Here is a 27,342-nt window from a genome sequence, read left to right as displayed (position 1 = left end):
TTTCAAACTATTTCTGTGTTGATAACTTAGGAAAACAGTAATGCTGATTCATAGCAAATAAGATAAAAAAAAATAAAAAACTAATGACTAATAATTTTGCTAAAAGACTTAAAAACTAATGACAAATAATTTTACTGTTTGAAATATACAGTTCCATGTTGTGACACCAGTCAATCAACTAATCAATTTGAGTATAGAGGCATTTATCAAGAGCTCACATACTATAGGATAAGTGCAACAGTTGATTCGAACCATCTGAGAAATTGGGTGATTAGCAGCCAACCATAACACTTATTAGTTTTAGTTATTTTTCACTAAAACAGATTTTGATAGAGTAGATAATCTTCATATGTATATATATATATATATATATATATATATATATATATATATATATATATATATATATATATATATATATATATATATATATATATATATATATATATATATATATATATATATATATATATATATATATATATATATATATATATATATATATATATATATATATATATATATACACACACACACACACACACACACACACACACACACACACACACACACACACACACACACACACACACACACACAGAGACAAATAGATTGACACTCAAGAATCTGTCAACCTCCAGACCTGAGGAGTGCCAGATTTAAAAAAATGCTGGATTTTGTTATAGTCATATATGCTGTATATATTTAACAGAAAATGACTACCTGTACAGTCCCATAAAGAAAGAAAATTAAAGACTAAATGAAAAGCAAATGAAATTTTAATGTTCACCGAGTTTTTCTTTAGTACTTCCACTTTCCCTGTGATTGACAGTGTATGATGTTTACATGTTATGACACCTCTTTTCTTTGCTGAATCCATAATGGGGCTATACAGCAGCAAATAAAAGATAAAAGGAGAAGGAATGAGCAGGAATTCCTGCTAGCAGGTGCAAGCAACACCCAATGGCTGATTTTGGAGTACAGCACCATTGAAACATAAATTGCGCCTCCAGAAAACAGTGTTGTGCCAATGCAGTAAATTTGAAAGCGTGCTCTGAAATCCATACTGAAAATCTGAAAGAATGTGATTATCAATGGCTGGATTTAATTATATATATATATATATATATATATATATATATATATATATATATATATATATATATATATATATATATATATATATATATATATATATATATATATATATATATATATATATATACGATGTGTGTCATTAAAGTTCCAGGACTGGTGCCACACAAGTTTTATTTCACATCCAGGCTACAAACTATAGGTTATCTCCTTCGAAGTAATCCCCCTGGCACCGCATGCACTTGTCCATCCTTCTCTGCCAGGCTTGCATGCACTGCTGGAAGGATTCTTGCGGGATGCTCCTCAGCTCCGTCGTCACGGCCTTTTTGATGTCGTCCGCATCATCAAAACGGGTCCCCTTCATGACCTCCTTGAGCTTGGGGAAGAGGAAGAAGTCGCACGGAGCGAGGTCAGGTGAGTAGGGCGGTTGCTCCAGCACGGCGATGTTCTTCTTGGCCAAGAACTCTCTGATGCTCAGGGCATTGTGAGCAGGCGCATTGTCGTGGTGAAGCAGCCACGAGTTGCCCTGCCACAACTCCCGCCTCTTCTCGCGCACTGCACGAAGCAGACGCCGCAGTACTTCTTTGTACACATGTTGGTTGACTGTCTGGCCCTGTGGCAAGAACTCGCAGTGGACGATGCCCCTCACATCGAAGAAAGCGATCAACATGACCTTGAAGCTGGACCTGGACTGCCTTGCTTTCTTCGGCCGTGGCGACGCCGGACTCTTCCATTGAAGGCTCTGGCGTTTGGTCTCCGGGTCGTACTCAAATACCCAGGACTCATCGCCGGTGATGACTCTCCTGAGCAAGTCTGGTTCAGTTTCCAGACGCTCGAGGATGTCCTGACACACCTGCATGCGTCGTCCCTTCTGGTCATCGTTCAGGAGTCTCGGCACCATCTTCGCACAGACTTTCCGCATGCCCAGATCTTCAGTGATAATCTTCCACACGCTGTTGTGGTTCATGCCAAGCTCATCTGCGATCTTTCGAACAGTCAACCGACGATCGTCACGCACCATCTGCTTGACACGCTCAACATTGGCCTCATTCCTGCTCGTTGAGGGTCTTCCACTCCTGGGGTCATCTTCCACGTCCTCCCGGCCCTCTTTGAACCTCTTGCACCACTCAAAAACACGTGAGCGTGACATTGTCTCATCCCCGTACACTTTTTGCAGCATACCCAGTGCTTCTGACGGCGTTTTCCCCAACTGCACCAAAAACTTCAAGTTTGTTCGCTGTTCAGCGCTCATTGTTAAACGACCTGCAACAGAGGACATGATTTTAAAAGCACGTAAGAAAAAGATTAGTGACTGTAGAGGGTTGGGAGCGCAGTTGTATACTCCAGAAGGATTACTTTGAAGGGGAAATATGGTGGTTTGTGGCTTGGGTTTGAAATTCATCTTTTAGGACACCAGTCCTGGAACTTTAATGACACACCTCGTATATATATATATATATATATATATATATATATATATATATATATATATATATATATATATATATATATATATATATATATATATATATATATATATATATATATATATATATATATATATATATATATATATATATATATTGTATGTAATAATGAGGTCACAGTTGTAAAAATAGAAAAATCTGTGTTAAATTAATCACAAGGAGGATATTCTGCTCATAGATTGTAAAAAAAAAAAATAATGAATTGTGTGGGAGAATTTTTTTTTATTGTCATGATGAAGAAGAATAGCCAAGACAAGACATCTTCCCATGTTATGTAAGAATAAAAGTAGAGAGAATGCAACTCCTAACCCTTTGCTGTACACCTTTTAGTTGCCATTTACAATACAAAGGGAATGTGTTAACAACATTCTTTAAATTCAGCTGAGGAGTGTTCAGCCAGAGCGTATTGCCACATCTTTATAATGATAATAATAATAACAATAATAATGATAAAAGTAATATTAATAATGATGAAATAAAAATATCTGCCACAGGGTACCATGAAGGGACTCCTCCCCCAGCAGGTGAAGGACACAGGATCTGGCCTTATTCTTGGTAACACCTATCACCTCGGAACCCGACCGGTGAGTATATCCTTTCCTACCACTTGGCCTGCCTCTTCCTCAGTATGTCTGTCTGTATGTCTATTTCTTTGTCCATTTATTTCTTTGTTAATCTGTTTCTCTTTCCATCTGTTTATCTATATGCCAGTCTGTTTCTATGTTTGTCTGTCTGTCTATCTGTCCCAGTCTGATCTTCACCAGTCTATATCAGCATCAAATGAACTATGAAGCAATTGAAGTATTCATTTCAAGGCAACTGCTTCACATCTCATCTTTAGGACAGTAAAACAAGGATTAAACTACTAAATCACTAGAAATCTCTTCTCAGAGGTAGAGGAAAGAAGAGGACTGAGCTCTTTACTGGGACTAAGGTACAAGCTTACCTCATCTCATTGGCAGCAGCTAAACACACACACATGCAGACTTTGCTGCAGCTAAGTCCTATTGGCTGACAGGGAAACAACTTGGTAACTGTGTTCACTACCTAATATTGCTGTGCTTACAAATACATATCACTATAAGATAGTAATACACAAACTCAAAATTACAAGAGGAAACAATTTTATTGCTGCATTGCTGAGTCATTTTAATTCAAATTTGGCTTATGTTGATAGGTTAACCAGGATTCTGCTATTTTGATATCTATTTCATTCTTATATTGATAAATAGATTTCATTATTTGCTTTGAAAATGAAACTGAAATGTTTATTTTTATTGTATGATTGAATTTTGTTACATGTTCCTTAATATTGGGAAATCTCTGATGAGTTATTAGTCCGTTTGATTTAAAGGATAACCCCACAATTGAACATTCTCAATCTAAGATTCTGAGATGTGGAACTAAAAGACCTGGCTGAAAAATATCAACAAATGAATAAATATATTATGCTAGAATGCAACTGTGTAGGTAAAGCATCCCTTATGGATTAAAAAATTATCATATTAGAATTTGTGAAAATAAATCTAAAAGGATAATCAGGAAGGTTTCCCTTGGGCAGTTCTCCAAAATGTGTGTAATATGACAACTAAAATGACCTTGAAAGAGAAGTGTTATGTACCTTAATTGTTTTTTTGGCATTTGAATTGCAAAATTTATAGTAAAAAGTCTGAAAAAGCCAGAAGGGGATTAGACTCCTTGATACCTCATTTCAGAATGGCATTGGAGCCACTTTTGCTATTTTTCCTCATCATTTATATTTATTTGTTTGTTTAATATTTTTCTCATAAAACTTTTACATTTTACTGAACTGATCAATTAGTCTGATGTATTGAGGTATTACTTCATGCATGACAGGTAATCATGTGTAAATTTATACTAATGGTAGAATACAAACATTCTTAAGAAAGTAATTCTCCCTCAGGGCAAGGAGAATCTCACACAGTTAGGTGGGTTGCACAAATTCATGAATTGGGATCGAGCGTTACTCACTGACTCAGGAGGCTTCCAAATGGTGTCTCTCCTAAAGCTGGCAGAAATCACAGAAGAGGGTGTGAAATTCCAGTCCCCTTATGATGGTATGTATTTGTTTTAGCTAGAGTTTTAAATACATAGATATATTGGCGAGAGAGAGAGAGAGAGAGAGAGAGAGAGAGAGAGAGAGAGAGAGAGAGAGAGAGAGAGAGAGAGAGAGAGAGAGAGAGAGAGAGATTCACCATTACTGACACCTGAGAAGAGCATAGCCATCCAGAGTGATTGTAATAACTAATGGTTGGCATTTTCTCTTGGATCAGGCTCTGAATGCTTGCTGACACCTGAGGAGAGCATAGCCATCCAGAATGCCATTGGTGCTGACATCATGATGCAGTTGGATGATGTGGTCAATGTGGTGGAAAAAGACTACAAGCGTTTTGAGGTTGCCACTCACCGGTACAGTTCTGTTAGTGTTATGGTGTATATATAAGAACTTTTGCATTACTAGACAGTTAACTTTATATTTCCACATGTTAACCATTGGATACTGCCAATAAAGTCTTACATAGAACATTACATATCATGAGGTGGTTGTAGTCTCTACCTGTTATTAATTTTTGTGGCTCTGCATAAAGTGTCCTTCATTGCTCTGTCAAAAGCTGGATCTCAGTCCTCTCCCACTCATGTGTGCCTCATATGCCAGCTTTTTAGTGTTTCAAAGCACTGAACATTATGATACATATTCAGACAATTGCTGTCTGCATTATTAATTTCTTTCTTCTATTTTTTGCCCACTATCAACATTGTCATTACTTACAGAACAACCCGCTGGCTGGACCGCTGCATGGCTGCCAATAAGAATCCTACCACTCAAAACTTATTTCCCATTGTTGCAGGGAGGACTTTTCCCAGACTTGAGACAGATCTCCCCTTCAGCAGCTCATAGCCAGAGATGCCCCAGGATATGCCATTGGAGGTCTTAGGTGAGGAAAATTAAAATCTCTTGGCTTATACAAGGGACATTTGCTTACACTTTTGTTACATTTGCAAACAAAGAATTCATAAACACTTGCTTGATCTGTGTGAGATTTACTTTTGCATATGTATATGCATAATTTTGTAGTACAGCAGTATTTCATCCAGAACTATTAATACAGACTAAAATGTGTCATCTGCAATCCTATGTTTACTAATTGCTGTGAGGTAGTGACATCCTTCAGCTTAGAATCCGTGGATCCACTTCTCTTTCAGATGCGCACTCATCCTCCCATTATTGATTTATTTTGTTAATTTATTTTACTTATCTATTTGTTTATTTATTTACTTATCTTTCATTGCAACTGACCAGTTCTCAAGCACTGGATATCACCGGAAAACAGAATCAGAATGCTGAAATCCAGTTCAGTGTCCCCTCGAAGAACTACATTTGTAAGCAGTATTGATTTGTCAGTAAATAAATGGAAGTCTTGGGGAAGGGGAGAAAAGTTTTAATGCAGGCTCATTTATTATGATAGTTACTGTGATTCTCTCTCTCTCTCTCTCTCTCTCTCTCTCTCTCTCTCTCTCTCTCTCTCTCTCTCTCTCTCTCTCTCTCTCTCTCTCTCTCTCTCTCTCTCTCTCTCTCTCTCTCTCTCTCTCTCTCTCTCTCTCTCTCTCTCTCTCTCTCTCTCTCTCTCTCTCTCTCTCTCTCTCTCTCTCTCTCTCTCTCTCTCTCTCTCTCTCTCTCTCTCTCTCTCTCTCTCTCTCTCTCTCTCTCTCTCTCTCTCTCTCTCTCTCTCTCTCTCTCTCTCTCTCTCTCTCTCTCTCTCTCTCTCTCTCTCTCTCTCTCTCTCTCTCTCTCTCTCTCTCTCTCTCTCTCTCTCTCTCTCTCTCTCTCTCTCTCTCTCTCTCTCTCTCTCTCTCTCTCTCTCTCTCTCTCTCTCTCTCTCTCTCTCTCTCTCTCTCTCTCTCTCTCTCTCTCTCTCTCTCTCTCTCTCTCTCTCTCTCTCTCTCTCTCTCTCTCTCTCTCTCTCTCTCTCTCTCTCTCTCTCTCTCTCTCTCTCTCTCTCTCTCTCTCTCTCTCTCTCTCTCTCTCTCTCTCTCTCTCTCTCTCTCTCTCTCTCTCTCTCTCTCTCTCTCTCTCTCTCTCTCTCTCTCTCTCTCTCTCTCTCTCTCTCTCTCTCTCTCTCTCTCTCTCTCTCTCTCTCTCTCTCTCTCTCATGATATGACTCCAGTGGTGGTGAGGATAAGGACAAGTTCTGGCCAGTGGTGTTGCAATGCACGGAGCAGCTGCCACACCACAAGCCTCGTTACTGCATGGGTGTGGGCATGGCTGTGGACTTAGTGGTGTGCTGTGCCCTTGGAGTGGACATGTTTGACTGTGTCTTCCCAACCAGAACTGCTGTAAGTGTTGTAATGGAGGCAATATTGTATTTATTAATACAAGCTGTAAAAAACAAGTATTTTTGCCAACCTGGCTATAATCATGATCTTATTTATTGCATTGAATCAAATACAGGATGCCCAGTGAGAAAAGTCATGTACTCACAGAAATGAAAGACTAAGTCATTTTAAGTTGGAAGTATTCTGTGGTCAAATGCTTTTAATGCCATGGTTTAGAAGGTACAGGACAGAAAGGTAAACACAAGTGGCTATGGAGTACCATCCCACAATGTCCAGTTAATTGCTGTTGCCATATAGAGCTTGTTATGGTGTAGCTATTAATTACTGCAATGATACACCACATTCTTGAATTTTATTTTATCTTTATATACAAAATTCTTGATGTGTAATCACATCAACATTCTGAAGAAATTAAATATCCAAGAGTGAATAAAAATAACATTCTCAAGATGGCATCACCTACCATTGCAGCCCTTCCTCCCTCCCTTCCTTTGCCAAATCCTTGCTCATTCATACTTAAAAGGCTCTGTCACTTCTAAGCTGTGGTGTTAAAAGCATTTGACCATAGAATATTTCCAACTTGGATTGACTCGATCTTTAATTTCTTTGCCTGCGATTCATGGGACATCCTGTATTTTTAATTATGGTAACAACAAATATATGTTTTCTTATTATTCTTTTTATTAATATTATTGTTAATTTATATTATCTGTGTGGCTTTCCTTCTTTCTTGCTGCAAGTGTCCTCATCCGGCACTTAGGTCATTAAGAATTTTTCACTAACGGTGAGTGGCTACTGACCCCCATGGTCTCCATGAGCTCTGAGCTCTTACTGGGAGAGTAACAGGTGATCATGACTCCAACAGCTGATGAAGATTCTACAGATTATCAACCTATAGTTTTAATATTATCTTTCTAAATCTCTTGGATCTTTTCTTAATCTTCAGTCTCATTATTGATATGGATTTAGTCGAGGACAATCTTCTGGTTGTGTTTATTGGATTTCAGTCAGTTCTCTTCTACAGGTTTTGGTAAAGCTTTTGCTGGTGCCATAGCCATTTCAAAAATTTTTCATGTAGTCTGGCATATATTTTTATTTTAAGCTGGACAGCCAGGTGAATAGTTTGTTTGCAGTTGCTGAGTTTATGAATGTTGGAGCTCTGGTTTAATGTGATATTTTTCTGATCAGAATTTTTTGTATTTATTAATTTATTTATTTGTTAATTTATATATTTATTTTATTTATTTATTCAATTTTTTTATTATTTCCTAGGTTTGAGCAGACTCTGATGTACTTCATTATTATGAAATCTGGTCTTCACTGAAGGTCGGGTTATGGTATTGTGGAGGATTTGCTCTCTGTTGGTCTATTGTTGGATACATAGACTGTATTAATACTTTCTTTTTGGTAGCATTAATTGTCAGGGTTTGTATATTTTGTTTGCCACTGTATCTTCCTTCCACTGTCAATAACAGTATGTTTGCAGAGATTTGGGTGTGCACTAGTTGACTATGGCCAGATCAACCTCAAGAACAAAGAATTCTCAGGTGACCTGAGACCTATAGATGAAGACTGTGACTGTTCAACCTGCAAGTCTTACAGCCGGGCTTATATCAACACCATAATAACCAGGGAACCTGTGGCTTGTCACTTGCTGTCGGTGCACAATATTGCTTACCAGGTGTGTGTATGTGTGTTTACCTAATTGCATTTACTTGTTGTCTATCAATCTGTCTATCAGATGCTTTGTTCCCTCTAGGAGTGGTCCTGAAAGGGATGACCATGGCATGAGAACTTTCATCTATCCCTATCCACTCACCATTATTGTGAAGCATTTTTCCTTTTTACATTCCTTTAGCTGTATGTATTGTTCAGTTTGGTCATAGCTATCTCCACTGTAAAGATGTTGGCATGATATATAGGTAGATAGATGTTTAGGTATTGATGGAGATTTATTTTATATGACTTTATAGCTTAGTTAATAAATTAATATCTAAATATAATAGAAAAATTATATTACTGACTCACTTTTTTATTATTTTTGCCCTTTTACCAGATGAGACTGATGCGGCAGATTCGAGAGAGCATCAAAAGTGGCCAGTTTGAGGAGTTTGTGAGGGACTTTGTAGAGAAGTACTACAGGGGGCAAGAGTGTCCCAAGTGGGTTATTGATGCCTTGGCTGCAGTCAACATTCCTCTTAACCACAAAAAATAAGTAATTGTGTGTGTGTGTGTGTGTGTGTGTGTGTGTGTGTGTGTGTGTGTGTGTGTGTGTGTGTGTGTGTGTGTGTGTGTGTGTGTGTGTGTGTGTTTTTATCCTGTGCACAGGATCTAGGTTAGGCCAATTTTTTTGTCCTTTTGATATTGGCTTTTAAAAAGATGGAACAAGGGGATTGAGGATCCCCTCCATTGTATTTCTGATTATCTCACTTTAAAGCAGTCCTAGTCTGGTTCACTAAGATCTCATATCTAATGAACCTTTATTTAATGAATTTGTATCCAATGACACTGTTAAACCATTACCATAGTTGGGCATTATTGCTATAATTTATTGCGATAGCAATATCAGGTTATTGGTTATCTGAGAATTATTTTTCCTGCATTATCGATTCATCGGTATCACTGATACTTTTGGTTCCAAACTAACAATAATCGATAATCTTAGTTTTTGGAACATGGACATGTTGAAGTTTTACTTTTTCAAAGTCAAATGTTACTTTACTTAAAACAGTAGTTTCATTGGTGAAGAGACAAGGTAAACATTGAATTCAAAGTTTTTTGAAGATTTTTGTAAGTTTTCTAAGATAAAGATAAAAATAAAGATTTTGATTTATTATTCTTTTATTTAAAATATCAGTATCATTATCGCTAGTATTAGAATTTTGTATTTATCAATTTATTGGTTATCGGACAATAAATTTATTGCCAATTATTGATTATCTGTTATCATTGATAAGATTATCGTTTTCAATTTATCAGTTATCTTGATGATTTTTTTTTTATTTTGCACTTGGCTATGACCTTTACTCATTTGTGTCTAACAAAGAAGGTTTGAATAAAAAATGTAAAAAAAATCCAGGAAGTAAGCTTCAGATCAATCACCACCTTATCTTAGAGCATCATTGGTGTCACTGTCTCCACATGTTGTCTGTCCACACCTCCTACTTCAATATGTGGGGGTGAGAAAGGTGCTACCTCTGCTATCAAAACTAGAGGAACTTGGTGAAACCTATGCAAAGAAAGTGATTGAAGGAAAATGATCAAATATTAACATTAACAACTATTATATGAAGGAAAATAATCAAATATTAACATTAACAACTATTATATGAAAGATATGAGACTTTGCCTGATCATAAAAACATAGTGAATCTTCTTTGTGACATTCCAGATTATGTTTCAGGATGTGTTGTGAAGGGAAAAGAGGCAGAAGAAAAGCTAACAGATTTTGGCAAGGCATTGCTAGAGACATTGGAAAGTAGGAAGTGGAAGATAGGTGATGGTGGTGGTAGTGGTACTGGTGGTAGTGTTAAATCTTGCCTGTACACTTCATTCACTACTCACAATTGAATTATCCATGTTATTTCTTTTTTGTATATACATAGATCAGTGTCTATGATATTTAATACCTAAATTAGTTCCAATAAGTTACACGATACATGAACACGTAATGAAGATATGGATTCTCTCTCTCTCTCTCTCTCTCTCTCTCTCTCTCTCTCTCTCTCTCTCTCTCTCTCTCTCTCTCTCTCTCTCTCTCTCTCTCTCTCTCTCTCTCTCTCTCTCTCTCTCTCTCTCTCTCTCTCTCTCTCTCTCTCTCTCTCTCTCTCTCCATATGTTTATCTAGGCATTTGTATGAAACAAATTCACATTAGTGAATTTTTTTCTTGTGGTATCTGTAACTCATTAAACATGAAATCTTACTGTATATAGACAGATACAGTTAAAATCAATGAAGTTGTAATATATTGGATGGCTTTTCTTATTCTCAGTAAATCTTCTCAACTGTATATGGCAAAATAATTATATATTTAAAAATTTTATAGCAACTTGCTCCCATAGACTGGGCATTATGTACTTGAGTATGATTGCAGATTATCACCACTTAGTCCTTTTAGATCAGTGATTTCCAAACTGAAGGGTGCACCGCCCCAAGAGGGGGTGAGGAGGACACTGGGGAGTCGTGAAGTCATCTATTAAAAGATCATTGATTAAAAGTACTTAATTATTCCCAAGAAACAGTGGGTAGGATAATGGTAGGAATAATAAAGTATGTTTTATATAGGGACTGCCATGTGTAGGTCTGATGGCTTCTCACAGCTTCCCTTATTTTCTTGTATTCTTATGTAATAAGAATCAATGCTTATATCAGTGCTAAGCATAATTCTATCAGTCACTCTGATCTGTTTTCTATTAATTCAGGTTTTGTCATTTGTTTTGTACCTTAACTGATACCACACTGATCCTACTGAGTGACATCACAACACTCCAACCCACTAACACAGTAGAGTGAGGGTAGGGGGAACAATTGTCTGTTAACAGTAAAGAGGTGGGTGTCATGTAAGGTAGTTTGGAAAACCATGCTCTAGATCAAAGAAAATCATGCCAAAGTGGCTGTTTTATGTATGGTGGTGGTGATGATGGAAATGAAGACTTAATATATATATATATATATATATATATATATATATATATATATATATATATATATATATATATATATATATATATATATATATATATATATATATATATATATATATATATATATATATATATATATATATATATATATATATATATATATATATATATATATATATATATATATATATATATATATATACGAGGTGTGTCATTAAAGTTCCAGGACTGGTGTCCTAAAAGATGAATTTCAAACCCAAGCCACAAACCACCATATTTCCCCTTCAAAGTAATCCTTCTGGAGTATACAACTGCGCTCCCAACCCTCTACAGTCACTAATCTTTTTCTTACGTGCTTTTAAAATCATGTCCTCTGTTGCAGGTCGTTTAACAATGAGCGCTGAACAGCGAACAAACTTGAAGTTTTTGGTGCAGTTGGGGAAAACGCCGTCAGAAGCACTGGGTATGCTGCAAAAAGTGTACGGGGATGAGACAATGTCACGCTCACGTGTTTTTGAGTGGTGCAAGAGGTTCAAAGAGGGCCGGGAGGACGTGGAAGATGACCCCAGGAGTGGAAGACCCTCAACGAGCAGGAATGAGGCCAATGTTGAGCGTGTCAAGCAGATGGTGCGTGACGATCGTCGGTTGACTGTTCGAAAGATCGCAGATGAGCTTGGCATGAACCACAACAGCGTGTGGAAGATTATCACTGAAGATCTGGGCATGCGGAAAGTCTGTGCGAAGATGGTGCCGAGACTCCTGAACGATGACCAGAAGGGACGACGCATGCAGGTGTGTCAGGACATCCTCGAGCGTCTGGAAACTGAACCAGACTTGCTCAGGAGAGTCATCACCGGCGATGAGTCCTGGGTATTTGAGTACGACCCGGAGACCAAACGCCAGAGCCTTCAATGGAAGAGTCCGGCGTCGCCACGGCCGAAGAAAGCAAGGCAGTCCAGGTCCAGCTTCAAGGTCATGTTGATCGCTTTCTTCGATGTGAGGGGCATCGTCCACTGCGAGTTCTTGCCACAGGGCCAGACAGTCAACCAACATGTGTACAAAGAAGTACTGCGGCGTCTGCTTCGTGCAGTGCGCGAGAAGAGGCGGGAGTTGTGGCAGGGCAACTCGTGGCTGCTTCACCACGACAATGCGCCTGCTCACAATGCCCTGAGCATCAGAGAGTTCTTGGCCAAGAAGAACATCGCCGTGCTGGAGCAACCGCCCTACTCACCTGACCTCGCTCCGTGCGACTTCTTCCTCTTCCCCAAGCTCAAGGAGGTCATGAAGGGGACCCGTTTTGATGATGCGGACGACATCAAAAAGGCCGTGACGACGGAGCTGAGGAGCATCCCGCAAGAATCCTTCCAGCAGTGCATGCAAGCCTGGCAGAGAAGGATGGACAAGTGCATGCGGTGCCAGGGGGATTACTTCGAAGGAGATAACCTATAGTTTGTAGCCTGGATGTGAAATAAAACTTGTGTGGCACCAGTCCTGGAACTTTAATGACACACCTCGTATATATATATATATATATATATATATATATATATATATATATATATATATATATATATATATATATATATATATAATATATATAATTTTTCATCATATTCATAAAGTTCAGGTGTGAAGGTTTATTTTGATACTAGAATGAGCATGAAATTATAATTGCAGATGCTTTTGTTGAAAATTACAATTTCCCATAAAATTTGCTTTTCTTATGCATGACCCCTTTCAGATATGGAGGCTCTCAGATACTCCTGTAAATACTACTCAGTGAAATTTTTCCATGAATAGATGATGTGATACTGATATCTGTTAGTGTAAATAAACACATGTCTGTCATGCTGTTATTACAAAATCTCACTTTTTGTACTCCAAAGCCTTACTTTCCTACTTTAAATGTCTGTGTGCCCATTTTCAAACAAAAGTCCTCTTAACCTCTCATTATGCACACCTGATCTCATTATTTTCTTCAGTAGTTTTCTATTTTTCATTCCTTCCATATACCCAAACACCTTAACACATAATGCTCTGCCTGTCCATCCAACTCTTTCAAAAGTTCTTACTTTCTCATTTCTTATTCTGTCCCTCTCTCCATTCAACTATGTAAGACTCCCTATTTCTGTATTAATGCTGTATCCACAAATTTACATGATTCCCACTGTATGAATAAATTGGGAATAAACCATAAATGTGTGAACACAGCTTCTTTGTGTGATGTATGTAATTTCCTTTGTTTTCTTTGTCTTTCTTCCAATCTCACTTAATGTTTTTCCCTTGTCTGCTCTTTAACTATTTTTTTATTCTAAATATTTCATTATATCTAACCTAGTTTTTCCTCTCTAAGGTCAAACCAATGCAGTGCACATCCTCCTTCAATGATATTGTTATTCTCAAGTCAGCTTCATAATTCCTCAATTATTAGCAATCCCTTGCAGTAGCATTGTATAGCCTTTCAGGATGGTTTAGTGTCTTCAGTATCATTATCTTCATCTGGCTGAGTTTCATTACCACAGAGCATTGCACTTCTCTCACGTGATGTGTGTGTGTGCTGTACCTGCTACCTTTTATTGTCATGTGAAAGAATTGTTTGTCAGGCTTGGTAATATTCTGTTTCCACACGATCTGCAGAGAAAATCCGAATGGTGAGACCGGCACATCAGATGAGGTTTGGAATGATGAGGATGATGAACCTGTGGAGGAGAGAAGACAAGGAATGGCAACAAGAGTAGAGAGAGTGACCAGTCTTCAGTCTGGCTTTGAGCATCTAAATTTGACAGGTTACCGAGAGGCTATATTGGGAGACTTTGGTCAATCAGAAGAGCTTGGCAGGTGCAGTGGATTTCAATCAGGGTTTATTGCTAATCCTGAAGTGAACCCCAGCCTGGCACTGGCACGCATGGAGGGTCATCTTATGGCACTCTCCTATAAAACTACCCAGAGGGAGGAAGAGGCTCAGGTTTGTACTTTCATTGATTTTTTTTACTTACTACATTTTCATAATGCAGTGATATTTTATTGATACAGAATATTGATTATAATGTGATTATGATAGTTCTTAAACCTCATTAGTGGAGGAATTAATTCTTGCATGCATTAAATTCTATTTACAATGGATATTTTTTCCCCAGAAATTTTTCAGATATCATACAATTCAACCTTACAAATCAAACAGTTTGCAAACTGTTTTCAAACAGTTTGGAAACAGTTTCCAACAAAATGTTTGCAGACTGGAAACTTTCCTAACACTTTGCAAACATTATTTCCTAACAATGCTTTTTGGTGTAGACAGGGCGTTAGATCTAAGAGAGAGTCCTATCCCCCCCATTCCTGGCCTGATAAAAATATGTGGATATTGACTCAAACTCAGAGGCTTAATGCTGCTAATGATAGTTATGTAGGCATGTATAGTCTACCTATATATGTACTTCTAATAACAAACTTATCAAAGTGCCATATCTCTAAAGCCAACCATAGCTTGCCACTCTTCTCTTTTCATTGTCTGTTAGAGTAGTTGAGCTGTAGACATTCTTCCTCCTATTGCTTTCACAAGTTCAAGTACTCTTGTCTCAGTCTTCTTGGCTATCTTTCCTCAGTTTTACCAATGAGAGAGCTCAAGTTCACCTTTTCTTATCACATGGCTCAGAAAGCTCATCTGTTTGCCTGATACACCATTTTCCTTCCAAGTCCAACTCTCTCCAATATGTTCACATTTGTTTGTGTCTCTTCAACATCATCCTTCACTGAAATTCACATTTTGTCAGCTTCAAGTGTCTGGTCATCCTCTTTCTTCTCTCCCCAGCTCTCACACCCATACTAACACTGACCATACAAAACATTTTACAGCTTTTGTTATCTTGGATGTTTTTTACTAAGCTTTTGGTTTTATCAGACGTGTTCTCTGCACTAGTAGTATTAGCCTTTTTTGAATTTTATTTTCACATCTTGATCAATGAAAACTTTCCATGTGGATAATAATCTCTGCATCAATCCTTATATTAGTTCTTTGGGATTGATTGTCTTCTGGGATTACCATCACTGATATTTTTTTGTATTAATTGTTAAATCTCTTCACCTGGTCTGGCCAAAGCACTAACCAGATCCTGGAGTTCATTCTGAAACTGTGCCATTAATACTGTGCCATCAGTGTATCTTATATTATTGATATTAACACTACCTAGTTTTATCTCTTCCAGATTACTGATATCTGTCATTATCACTTCACTGTAATAGTCAGATAAGTCAGGGGGACATTGCATATCCTTGTGTAACTCCTCTCCTAATGTTCTGTTTCCTCATCTCATGGCCGGACACCTTCATTGTAGCTTCCTGCCTTCAGTTTATTTTAATCTATTTAAAAAAAAATTATTTATTTATTTTTTTACATTAGGTCTTTATCATCTATGTATGTGTAATTTGTAAAATTCTCAAAAGATTCACTTGCTTAACCTGGTCAAAAGCCTTATCATAATCAACAGTTCACACTTAAAACTTTTAAACTTCTCTTGCTTTTTATATCAGCATTCCCTCTGATAAAAATTACATTTCTTGTTCCTTTATCCTTTACAAAAGCATACTGCTCATTACTATTGTTGGGATGAATTTTACTTATTACCTATTTAATATTACTCATCACTATCTTGGTAATCTAGTTCATTATACAAACAGTTTGGTGTTTATTGTGCTTGAGGGTTTCTGTTGTCTGTCATATTGTAATAAATGTCAGTTTTTACATCTGTGGTACTACCTTTCCAGTCTTATATATTACCCCTACAATCTATGTCATTGTACTCCTATTTTTGCCATTATTCTCCAAGGCTGTTAGCATCTTCACCACTATTCTGTCATCCTGTGTAGATTTAGCTTTATTAATTTTTTAAGAGCTACCTCCACCTCTGTTTTTATAATAGCAGGACCTCCACTAGAATTTCCATCTAGGTGTTCATCTCTATTGTCATCAAATAATTTTGTGATAGGCATAATATTTTGGGACATTCATGCTATGGCCTACCTTGCAGGTTACATTAGAGGGATTGCATGTCAAAGGTTATGAAGGGTTAGTTTATATAACTGGATATTAATTACTATTTTATTTTGTCTTTACCACTAGGCAGCAGAAGTGGAGCAGGTGCTGAAGCAGGTGAAGACTCTGGCAGATCTTTGCCACAACACTCCCTCAACTCCAGCAAAGCAATCACCAACACCACCTCCCCACCAGCAGCCATGCCAAGGCAAGATTGATGGCAACACTCTTAGGAAACTTCAAGACAGAATTTATCAACTTTACAGTGCTTGTGGCTGGACAGTCCCAGAACTGCCATAACTACCTTTTCTAGGGTTACATAATGAAAATAAAAAAGACAAACACAGTGATATTTTAATTGATATTAGTATATTTTTAGGATCATAGTGCTCTCTCTCTCTCTCTCTCTCTCTCTCTCTCTCTCTCTCTCTCTCTCTCTCTCTCTCTCTCTCTCTCTCTCTCTCTCTCTCTCTCTCTCTCTCTCTCTCTCTCTCTCTCTCTCTCTCTCTCTCTCTCTCTCTCTCTCTCTCTCTCTCTCTCTCTCTCTCTCCAGTTTGTGCGCAGGATGATGGGTCACCTAGTCTTCCATTATTGATGATATTTGTCTTAGGGCTGTTCTTTTTTTGGCATCACTTTTGCTGCCTCCATCTTGTCACCTCCATGGCTAACAGTTCACTTTGCAGATTGATTACAAGCCTTCTCTCATATTCTAAAGCCACCTATTAGTAACAGGCTCATAAGTACCAGGAGAAGTTTTAAGTTGGCATGGGCAACAGGATGGGAGTTGCCAAGGTGGTAGTGGAAAAGGACAGCCCTGTGATGTCTTGTGGGTGCATTGGTCCTGGGAGCAAATGTTAGGTTGGCAGGTGGGAGACAAAGGGCAGGTTGGAAAATAAGAAATACTTGAGGTGTATAAAGTATTTTCTAACTCCTCAGTGCAAAGAAGAAACTTACATAATGTTTTCCTCTGGAGGTCTGACAAGGAAGCAGTAAAGCTAGCTACCTATGGAAAGTTTCACCTGGTGATGGAAGGCTTAAGTACCTTTTGTGGGCCACCTCTCTATCATGTATAGCACGAGAACAAGCTGTGTTAAACCAAGGTTTGGAAGGTTTAGGTTGAGAAAAAGAGTGAGGAATGTATGCCTCCATGCCAGACGCTATCACCTCTGTTATGCGCTCAGCACACAAAGATGGGTCTCTGACACAGAAGCAATAGTCATTCCAAGGAAAATCAGCAAAATACCTCCTCAGGTACACCCAACTAGCAGAGGCAAAACGCCAGAGGCACCTTCGCTAAAGGGGGGGTCCTGAGGAGGGATTGGAGTGATAGGACAAGATACAGATACAAGATTGTGGTTGGAGGATCCCAATGGAGAAAAGAGGGTGACAGCATAAGCAGAAGGATTAGAGTTCCAAAAAAGGTCAAGAATGTTGGGTGTATCTCCAAGACAGTCAGGAATACGAGTAAGGTCTTGCACCAATTGCTCTAGGTCATGGAGGATAGCAAAGTTGAAGACTAGTTCACCAGGATGGTCAGTGAAGGGAGAGGAAAGCCAAAGCTGGTGGTGAACACTGAAATCTCCAAGAATGGAGATCTCTGCAAAAGGGAGAGAGAGTCAGAATGTGCTCCACTTTGGAAGTTAAGTAGTCAGAGAATTTTTTTATAGTCAGAGGAGTTAGGTGAGAGATATACAGCACAGATAAATTTAGTTTGAGAGTGACTCAGTAGTCATAGCCAGATGGTGGAAAACTCGGAAGATTCAATAGCGTGGGGACAAGAGCAGGTTAAACTGTTGCGCACATATCCAGCTCTGGATCGAAAAGGAGGATAGAGAAAGTAGGCGACAGAAAAGGGGCTACTGACACACATACTTGGAATTCAATATGAAAACCTCATCGTTTTACATTATTGTTGATATATAATACAACATATTAGCTTCAAGCCACCTAAAAGGAAAATCTTGAAACGCCGGGGTTTGCCACATAGCTGAGGAAATGAGAGACGATGTCCATACACCATACATTGGATTTTGCCAATAACTTTGCTATCGCGCGTTAGCAATCACGTGCGGGAAAATGTTCGGTGTGAACGCATGAAGGAGACTGACTGGAAATATTATAATGCATATAATCCTAACATATGGAATATGAAACGGATATAATATTTGAAAGTAAAAAAGTAAAGGGATGAATTTATTAGGGAGTGTGTGGGACATAGCAAGTGGATGGATGATGGATAGCCAGTGACAAATTATTCATGATTTATTTATTTTTTTTCATAATGTTGGTTTACAAGATATTGCTAATGAAAATATTGTACGTTTGCTAATTTTCTTGCCTTTCAAAGGCCTGAAATTATAAATAACAGACCGAGCGCATCACTCATATTTCGTCTTAGAAAATAAATAAATAAATAAATAAAATAATAAAAAAACTTAGAATTTCCATCAATGGAAAAGCTTTAAATAAAAGCATAGAAAAAATGCAGTGCTTAAGTAATTTTAATGTGCCACAGGAACACTAATTAATAGAAACACAAATATATCATAATATTTATAAGTATCAAAAAATAGCGATATCACAATTACTATACAGCGTCCCAGTGAAATGTTGGTGGCAAGGAAGTTAGAGAGATAAGCTTGCTTGTTTGGCGAGTATGAAGGCGCCGTTGGTGAGGCGTAAGTTTTGCCGCACAGCAACGAACACTCCACTAGACTGACACACATAAACATGGCGTTCACTTTTGCTGCTTTGTCATATATTGTGGCACTGATTGTTGATGCCTTCCTCATCTTCTTTGCCATTTTCCACGTAAGTAGTGTTCTATGTGTTCTGCAGTAAAGGATGGTCAGCATAACACAGCAGGAGGAGGTGTATGTGCGTGTGTGTGTTGAGTTAACAGTGCCATCTAAACGTGTTGCCGGGGATCAGCCAGGAGTCATCTTAGGATTACTGAAGAAATAAGAGCAGAGTTATTCATGACATACAGTGCTACTAACAAAGATATATTGAGTTAATTTAAATGTGTATATATTAATGGGTTGGCAAGTTGCAGATATTAACACGACTGTGAGCTCACCACGTCCCCGCCCTATGTATTAAGCCCGCCTCACTCATGTTGACGGAACCTTTGCATGTATATGTATCATTCTCTGGTCACCATGTCGTTATCCCATAAAATGACACTAACAAATATCAATAAAATTAATAAGTAGAGAAAAAAAAGTTAGGTTACACTATTGAGATGTAACAGACTTGAACTAATCCAATCAGATCAAAGCAGACGTAAGTCAACTTCAAACCACATATAGCAAAGGTCAGCAGGCCTTGTGGTGCTAACCTAACTCAAGCCTGTGGGATAACTATACTCTGATACAAGAAGGTAGAAGACAAGGGTAAAAGCCTCACCCATGGTCCTCTAACCTGACTACCTTGATTGGCTTCTGAGGAGAGGGAAGGATTAGTGTATACACATGTGTCAATATGGTGAATGGTAGAGGGGAAGGCCAGGTAATGCACACAAGGACAAAAAAACTAAGAAAAGGAAGCTGCTTGAGTAATGTAAAGAAATATAGTTTCCCACAGAAATATAGAAGTTTGGAACAAGCAAAGTGAGGATGTAGTATTGGCAACTAGTGTGCACAACTTTAAGGAAAAACTGGACAAGTTTGGATATGGAAATGGGACCACATAAGCCCTGTAAATTATAACTAGGTAAACACACACACACACACACACACACACACACACACACACACACACACACACACACACACACACACATGATTTCTGCCTGTCACGCTTTCTTCCTTGCTGTGCCAGTTGAGAGAGAGAGAGAGAGAGAGAGAGAGAGAGAGAGAGAGAGAGAGAGAGAGAGAGAGAGAGAGAGAGAGAGAGAATTATTGACATGAGGGCAGGTGTGGTTCACCTCACAGGTTGAATTGAAGAATATGGGTCTCTGCCTGTCTAGGAGGAGGAAGTGGGAGATTGCTGTCCCTTTGGTGATGCCAGGAACCATGAATTGACCATTGTTGCTGTTGTTACTCTTCATCAGTATTGTGCAGATATATTTATTCCTCCTCAGATATCTTTGTGATCATGGTTTTCCAATAAATATGTGTATCATTTTCAATAGATACATTCAGGATAAAACCTGACCATTGATGGTTAAATGTAAAACTGCATGTGAGAAAAATTATGGAAATATTGAAGTGTTGTTTCAACAACCTTTTCCACAGTTTGTCTAGACCAATCAGCACTGATGGAGTGGAAATACCTCTCCTGCTTGACATTCAGGGAAGGGCTTGTACCAGGGACTCTCAGCTGTCATATATTGAACAGAGTATAGCCCCTAAAGGGATGTTAACTTAATAATATAACAGTGATTATTCTACTGGCAACGTCACTGTCATGGCATATGATGTGAAATGAAGCATCTCCCATTCTTTGTTACCATCTTGCACATATGTAACTTTGAGTTCTCACTTGCAGCAATTTTCACACTTCCTCCTTGTCCTCTTCTAGGTAATGTTGGATGGTAGGAAGTTCATGGAGAGTGCTCTATTTATATGCTATGATATTACTAAAGTTAAGAGAGGGAGAGAGAACTGTATTAAAAATTTATCTGCCTCCTATGCTGTCATTGTTTTAATTAATTAAATCAGTGGAAAGAAAAGCATGACATTCATAAAGCCTCCCGCATCAGAGCTGCCGCAATAATGGATAATACCTGGGATGGAAAAGATACATTGCTCTACATTGTCAACCATGTAGCTATGTAATTCTGAATATTATTACATAAATTTCTATTGGTTTTTGCAGTTAATAGGATGATAATATATGGATAGCAATATATGGGATTTGACATAAATGTTTGTATATATATATATCTTCAATTCTTCTTCCAATTTCTCCTTGTTTAGCTGCTGTTTACTTTCAGATAATTGCATTTGATGAACTGAAGACAGACTACAAAAATCCAATTGACCAGTGCAACAGTCTCAACCCGGTGAGTGGTGATGATGTGCATGGGTCCAGGTGTTCAGTGTTACAATCATCACCTCAACCATAACCATCATCGTCATTGTCATTGTCATCATCATCATCCTTGGAGGCTTTTGCAGTAGGAGTGAAGCACCATTGGCACTGAGAGGGACTTTGAGCTGATTTTCTGTGTAGGATCCTTATGGTGCCTTCATACTGTACTTGGATTGTATTTGAACAAATGTGGCACTCCAGTAAGTTGGATTTAAAATTCTCATGCTCAGTTTTCCAATTGTTATAATTTGTCCTGCTTCCTTTTGAAACTATTTATATTCTGAGCAACTATCATGTCTTCAAGAAGGCTGTTTCCTGTCTTGACTGTTGGGAGTGCCAAAAATTCTTTTTGTTGTTCAGACTAGGTGAAGGTTGATACTGCCCTCTTGTTTGTGTATGGTATGTTAACACTCCTCATGGTTAAAGGATTATCCATTGCTAGATTGTATCCATGCAACAATTTATCTATCATGCCTGCCCTTATCAATATGTATCTTATAATATGAGTTTATTTTTCTCAATCCTAGAGCATAGGAAAGGTTTACAAGTCAGGAAGTTGACTGGTGGCTCAACTGCTTCTGCTTCGATTCTTCTAAGGAGTGTCTTTGTATACAGTTCTTATGCTGTATTGACATCAGAGCTGAATGCTGCAAATAGTTTAATATTTGCAATACTGCAAACTCACAAATGCAAATAATTTTTCAATTTTAAGTATAAAAGTATTCAAAACATTAAAAACAAGGCTAAAGAAAGTACTGTTGTAGAATCAGTTATACAAACTGTATAAATATTAATCCAATAGAAATCAGTTTTGATTAATGAATGGTGAAGAATCAACAGAAGACAAAATACTGGTTGGATAGAGCTCTGATTGCTGTCCTCTTGCTGTGGCTGCTTCCATTATGAGTCAAAGTAAATAGCTTGGACTCATAATGGAAGACGTGAGGAGTGGCACAGAGATGACTTGCCCATCTTGGCATTGCCTGGTGGTCAACAGTAACACTTGTGAGCTCTGTTAAGTGGGAAATTTGCAGACAGATTTTACTTCTGTAAGGCAAATCTGCAAATTTGTGATGTCTTTACCACTAACAGAATCACAAATGAAAACCATACTAATGCAATTGCAGAATTTGCAATTTGTAGAAGTACTTGTAGAAATGCCCAGCTCTGATTTGCATCATTAAAGTGAGATTGGATCTGGCTTAAAAAGTGGGATTAAAGTCATTATGTTTGGAAACTGAAAAGTTTTTCTTATGACACCCATCATTGCATTGTCTTTTCCAAATTTCAAGTTGGCATTTATTTTTTATACAGCAGCCTCACTTTAATTCAAATTTATCTTGTAGTTCATAAGCAAATTCCAGTGTGATTCTCTCCATATTTTGTAGATAACTAGTTTCTTCTTGAATCTTTAATAACCATTTAGAACTTCATTCTTCTATTGTTGTCTTGTTGTCAAGTCTTTGATAGTAACAGTGATCTATGTGAGAACTAGTAGTAGTAAATATTTAAGGATAATCTGCAGATATATACATATATATATATATATATATATATATATATATATATATATATATATATATATATATATATATATATATATATATATATATATATATATATATATATATATATATATATATATATATATATATATATATATATACACACACACACACACACACACACACACACACACACACACACATCTCAGTTTCATCTTGGAGGTCAGTGATATAATTATATGGTATATGAGTAATGAAGAGCAAAAGTCCCAATACAAGATGGATAGGATTTCTGAGTTCTAAGTGATATTAGGAAGAAGGCAGATGAGAATTATTAAATGCAAGTTTGCCTCCATTTTTAAGAGATGACAGGAAGCAAGGTGTTGAGTGCAGCTCTGCCTTTACAAGTCAATTAATACTTGTGTTTCCCACGACAGCTGGTGTTACCCGAGTATGCTTTGCACCTCTTCTTCAACTTGCTGTTTCTGGTAGCAGGAGAATGGTTTTCATTGCTGCTGAACCTGCCACTCATCCTCTACCACATTCAAAGGTATTATAGCTGTGCCATCATGTATGCCATACTAGAAATCTGTAACCACACCAACACTGAAGGAACTTGTTGTGGGTTTCTATCAATTTATGAGTTTTCCTTGATGTCCATTCATGGATTTTCAATAACAGTGATGATAATGCTACTAATAATAAACAATGACTAATAATGGTACTGATAGTGACACACCTATTTGCTGGACAGGTACCGCACCCGACCAGTGATGAGTGGACCTGGGCTGTATGACCCCACCAGCATCATGAATCACGAGGTGTTGAGTCAGTGTCAGCGGGAGGGTTGGGTCAAGCTGGCATTCTACCTCCTGGCATTTTTCTACTATCTGTATGGGTAAGTTTATTCTTATGATTCGTCTTGCACTAACTTTTACACTGGTTTGACTGGCCTTCAAGCACCCAAACTCTTCAACACTACCCTTGATTAGCTCCCGAGGTGATAAATTACGATTTGCAGTCTCTACTATGTGATGGGCCACCTTTGTACAAATGTTAAGGGAAAGGAAAATCAAGATTGAATAAGAAAACAAGTTTTTTATGCTTTTTGAATTTTTAAATTTATTTTTTATTTTTAATATAAAATACTAAGTGTTTCATGTTGTCTAAGGTTTAAATTAAACAATAACCAACAAAACATTGAGTTGTATATTGCTTGTGTATAAGATATTTCCTTTAAAGGATTTCACTCTTGCTTCCTGAAATGTGGATCTTTTTAGCTGAAGTAGAACTGTAACACTGAAAAATATTCATGAAATCAGTTTAATTTCATCTCTGGAAGTTACATACATGTAAAATAATAATGATAATAATAATGACTTTATTAATAAGGCAGGTGTGACACTGAAAATTGTCTTTGTGTGTGTCTGTTTGCACATGTGTATATATATATGTACTTGTGTGTGTGTGTGTGTGTGTACATACAAATTTGATATATCAGCAGCATTAGATCTTGTTCCATTGATGGTTTCACAAGGAGTTTGCTTCACATGTGGAACAAGACACATCCTTTTAAATACAGTACAGTCCATTGTACATTTTACCACAGATGGGACACTAACAAGTGTGTTCCATTTGTGGCACAGCACATTGTTGGCTAAAAGAATAATAATTGTATTGCTTGTTGTACTATAGATGGAGTATCAGTTTTCTTGCTTCATTATTTCAAGGACCACATGCTTCCATTCAAGTTTGTGTCTTATGAGATAATGGAATGGTGGCAAGTGCAGTCAGACATGAGTAGGGAGAAGCAGCAGCAAGGCCAAGCACAACTTAGGTGTTAATAGAATAGTTTGGTGCAGGTTTAAAGTGAAATGTTGAAAGATGTTACTGATGGGGGTGATCAAGTAATTCAACTAGTCACTGAAGGGAATTGTTATACTGTCATTAGCAGCTTTTGTTCATCACCTGGTCAACTATTTAGTAGGTGGGTCTGGTTTGTGCACATATTGTGTAATGTTCAGCAAAATGGACAAAGGCTGGAACACTTCCTATCCATTAGTAGTTTGCCAATCTTGTTTTTAGAACTTTCCTTCTGTCTATTCCATATTTTTCTCTCTTTCTCTCTCAGCCAAGTATTAGGATAGTAATGTGTTTATTGTTCCACAGAATGATTGTTTCACTGATCTCAGGAGCATAAGATCATTGGAAGGAGTGTATCCATCGTGAATTTGAAGGCACCTGTTGATGCATTGCTGTAGCTGCGTCGGTGTGAAAACAGTCAACTGCTGCATATGAAACTTCACTCATGCCACTATGTCAAGATTTTGGCTTCCAAGTTTTTTCCGTCTTTATTTATGCATTTATTTTTATTTATTTTTTTTTTTTTTTCTCTCTCCATAGAATAAATTATCATTTGTATATTATATATGTGATATTGAATTTGCATTTTCTAAGGCATATTAATGAGGATTATTTGAGACCTTTGGCTGTATTATAATTAATCAACGGTATGTATTGCATACTGCTTGAATAATACCTATGTTATAGAAATATTATCAAGACATTTTTGCATTACTTTACTTGGAATAATGTGATCTGTTGTGGACAATACACATTGAGTGATTTATTAGACACGGGTTGAGGTCAGGTGAGATCAGGTGCATGGTAGTGTGAAGGTAACAATGGCTGTCATGAGTCACTTCCTGTCACCTTCGAAAACAGTCATCGTAATCCAAGAACAACTTGCGTATCACCAAAGACGTTATGCCAGAGGTTTTGCTGCCACCAAAAGAGGTATTTTCACCACATATTTTTATGCACCAGGTATTACACTTGAAGTATACCTAGGAATGCACAGATATTTCATTGTGTACTTTACTCAGGTGGATGTAGTCACCACTCAAGTCTAACACAGCACAAATAGTCCATGTGAGTGGAGTGAAGATAGTTCTTGTGTTGGCAGATTTAAAGTTTAATGCTGAAATTGTGTATTGACACCAGGTTTAATTTGGCTGTGTAGGAGGAAATGTTATAACTAAAATTATGATTGACTTGTTGCAGAGTTGCTTGGGAGAGATTCCTTATCAGCACTGCCATGGTTGTAAGTGTGTGTGTGTGTGTGTGTGTGTGTGTGTGTGTGTGTGTGTGTGTGTGTGTGTGTGTGTGTGTGTGTGTGTCATTGTGTGTGTACTTACCTGTGCCTTTGCCAATTTTATAATTTAGCCAGTGAACAATGATTTGTTTTAATGTCCATGATCAGCAATGCATAGTGAGAGATAAGGTTCAAGACTTCTCAGATTCTGAGTTTGTAATTGAAGTGCTTCTGTGGGGAAGGCAGATATGTAAATATATGCACCCAGCATACCAGTTTATGAACCTTACTTAATTAACTTTTGTTTTTCACTGTATAATTTGTTTGTATGGCTTGTTCTTGTGATATTTTCTACCTTGGGTTATCATTATGTTGTGTTTCACGATGACTCCAAACTGTTGAGTGCCATCAGGGCCAGGTGTATTCTGCTGTGTTGGGGAAATGCTGTGTTATAGTGTGTCACAAATAACACTGGTAATAAAACGATATTTGTTCTCAATTTACAATCCAACTCCATCATGAATCTTAGATAATGTTAGAACCATACTAAGTTTTGTGGAGGTCTTATTACTGGTCAGAGTATCTTTTGTGAATGCATTACTTCTGCTAAGGTTATGAAGAGAAGTAATGAACACATTCATTCTGTGAGGTTTTGAAAATATTTTGAGAAAAGTTTGTGCAACCATTGGAATGTTAGGAGTCTACCATACTTGTTTGAAATAGTAATACTACCCTATGAAGTGTGTTGAAGGTTAATAATATAAAGCTGCCAAACACTGCTTGATCTTGTCTGCAGATTATCACCTTTATTTTGTTTGTACATATTAATTTTCAGTCTGGATCCCTTGTCCCTTCCATCTCCTGAATTATATAATATTTTCTAAAATACTTGGAACAGTATAATATACTCAGAGCAGTTTCTCAGGCTAGTTCAATCCTGAAGTCCCTTGATAATGATAAGGCAGGGAATTCACTAATATATGCCCACATTAAAAAAAAAAAAAAAAAAAAAAAAAACTAAGCAGCCAGCAAACTATACTTCTCAGGGCACTTTGTCAAGTCTTTTTTTTTTTTTTTTTTTTTTTTTTTTTTTTT

The 27,342-nt window shown here is 37.5% G+C and overlaps 2 protein-coding genes across 2 annotated transcripts in view; both read left to right on the top strand.

The window, feature by feature from the left end:
- LOC135102322 (queuine tRNA-ribosyltransferase catalytic subunit 1-like) overlaps positions 1-16,957 on the top strand; it is a 39,959-nt gene extending 23,002 nt beyond the window's left edge. The window contains 11 exon segments of the mRNA XM_064007364.1: positions 3,077-3,166; positions 4,507-4,660; positions 4,877-5,012; positions 5,376-5,448; positions 5,450-5,485; positions 5,487-5,539; positions 6,770-6,938; positions 8,425-8,619; positions 8,995-9,149; positions 14,211-14,547; positions 16,699-16,957. Coding sequence (XP_063863434.1) covers positions 3,077-3,166; positions 4,507-4,660; positions 4,877-5,012; positions 5,376-5,448; positions 5,450-5,485; positions 5,487-5,539; positions 6,770-6,938; positions 8,425-8,619; positions 8,995-9,149; positions 14,211-14,547; positions 16,699-16,911 — 1,611 coding nt within the window. The 3' untranslated portion in view covers positions 16,912-16,957.
- Positions 16,958-19,282: 2,325 nt separating this feature from the next.
- LOC135102321 (protein cornichon-like) lies at positions 19,283-27,026 on the top strand. The gene is made up of 5 exons (XM_064007363.1): positions 19,283-19,422; positions 21,551-21,619; positions 23,591-23,703; positions 23,908-24,051; positions 25,323-27,026. The coding sequence occupies exons 1-5, from the start codon at positions 19,342-19,344 to the stop codon at positions 25,351-25,353; spliced, it is 438 nt and encodes a 145-aa protein (XP_063863433.1). The 5' UTR covers positions 19,283-19,341; the 3' UTR covers positions 25,354-27,026.
- Positions 27,027-27,342: the final 316 nt, after the last annotated feature.

Source organism: Scylla paramamosain, chromosome 7, assembly GCF_035594125.1.
Source record: "Scylla paramamosain isolate STU-SP2022 chromosome 7, ASM3559412v1, whole genome shotgun sequence".
Lineage (NCBI taxonomy): Eukaryota > Metazoa > Arthropoda > Malacostraca > Decapoda > Portunidae > Scylla > Scylla paramamosain.
The sequence above is the reverse complement of the archived record's forward strand: the minus strand, read 5'-3'. Positions and strand labels throughout refer to the sequence as shown.

Bases quoted from the DNA above. Each gene is read 5' to 3' on its own strand.
- LOC135102321 (XM_064007363.1), top strand. From the start codon at position 19,342: ATGGCGTTCACTTTTGCTGCTTTGTCATATATTGTGGCACTGATTGTT. The intron at 19,423-21,550 runs GTAAGTAGTGTT...GTTTACTTTCAG, and splicing joins TCTTCTTTGCCATTTTCCAC to ATAATTGCATTTGATGAACT. The intron at 23,704-23,907 runs GTATTATAGCTG...TTTGCTGGACAG, and splicing joins ATCCTCTACCACATTCAAAG to GTACCGCACCCGACCAGTGA.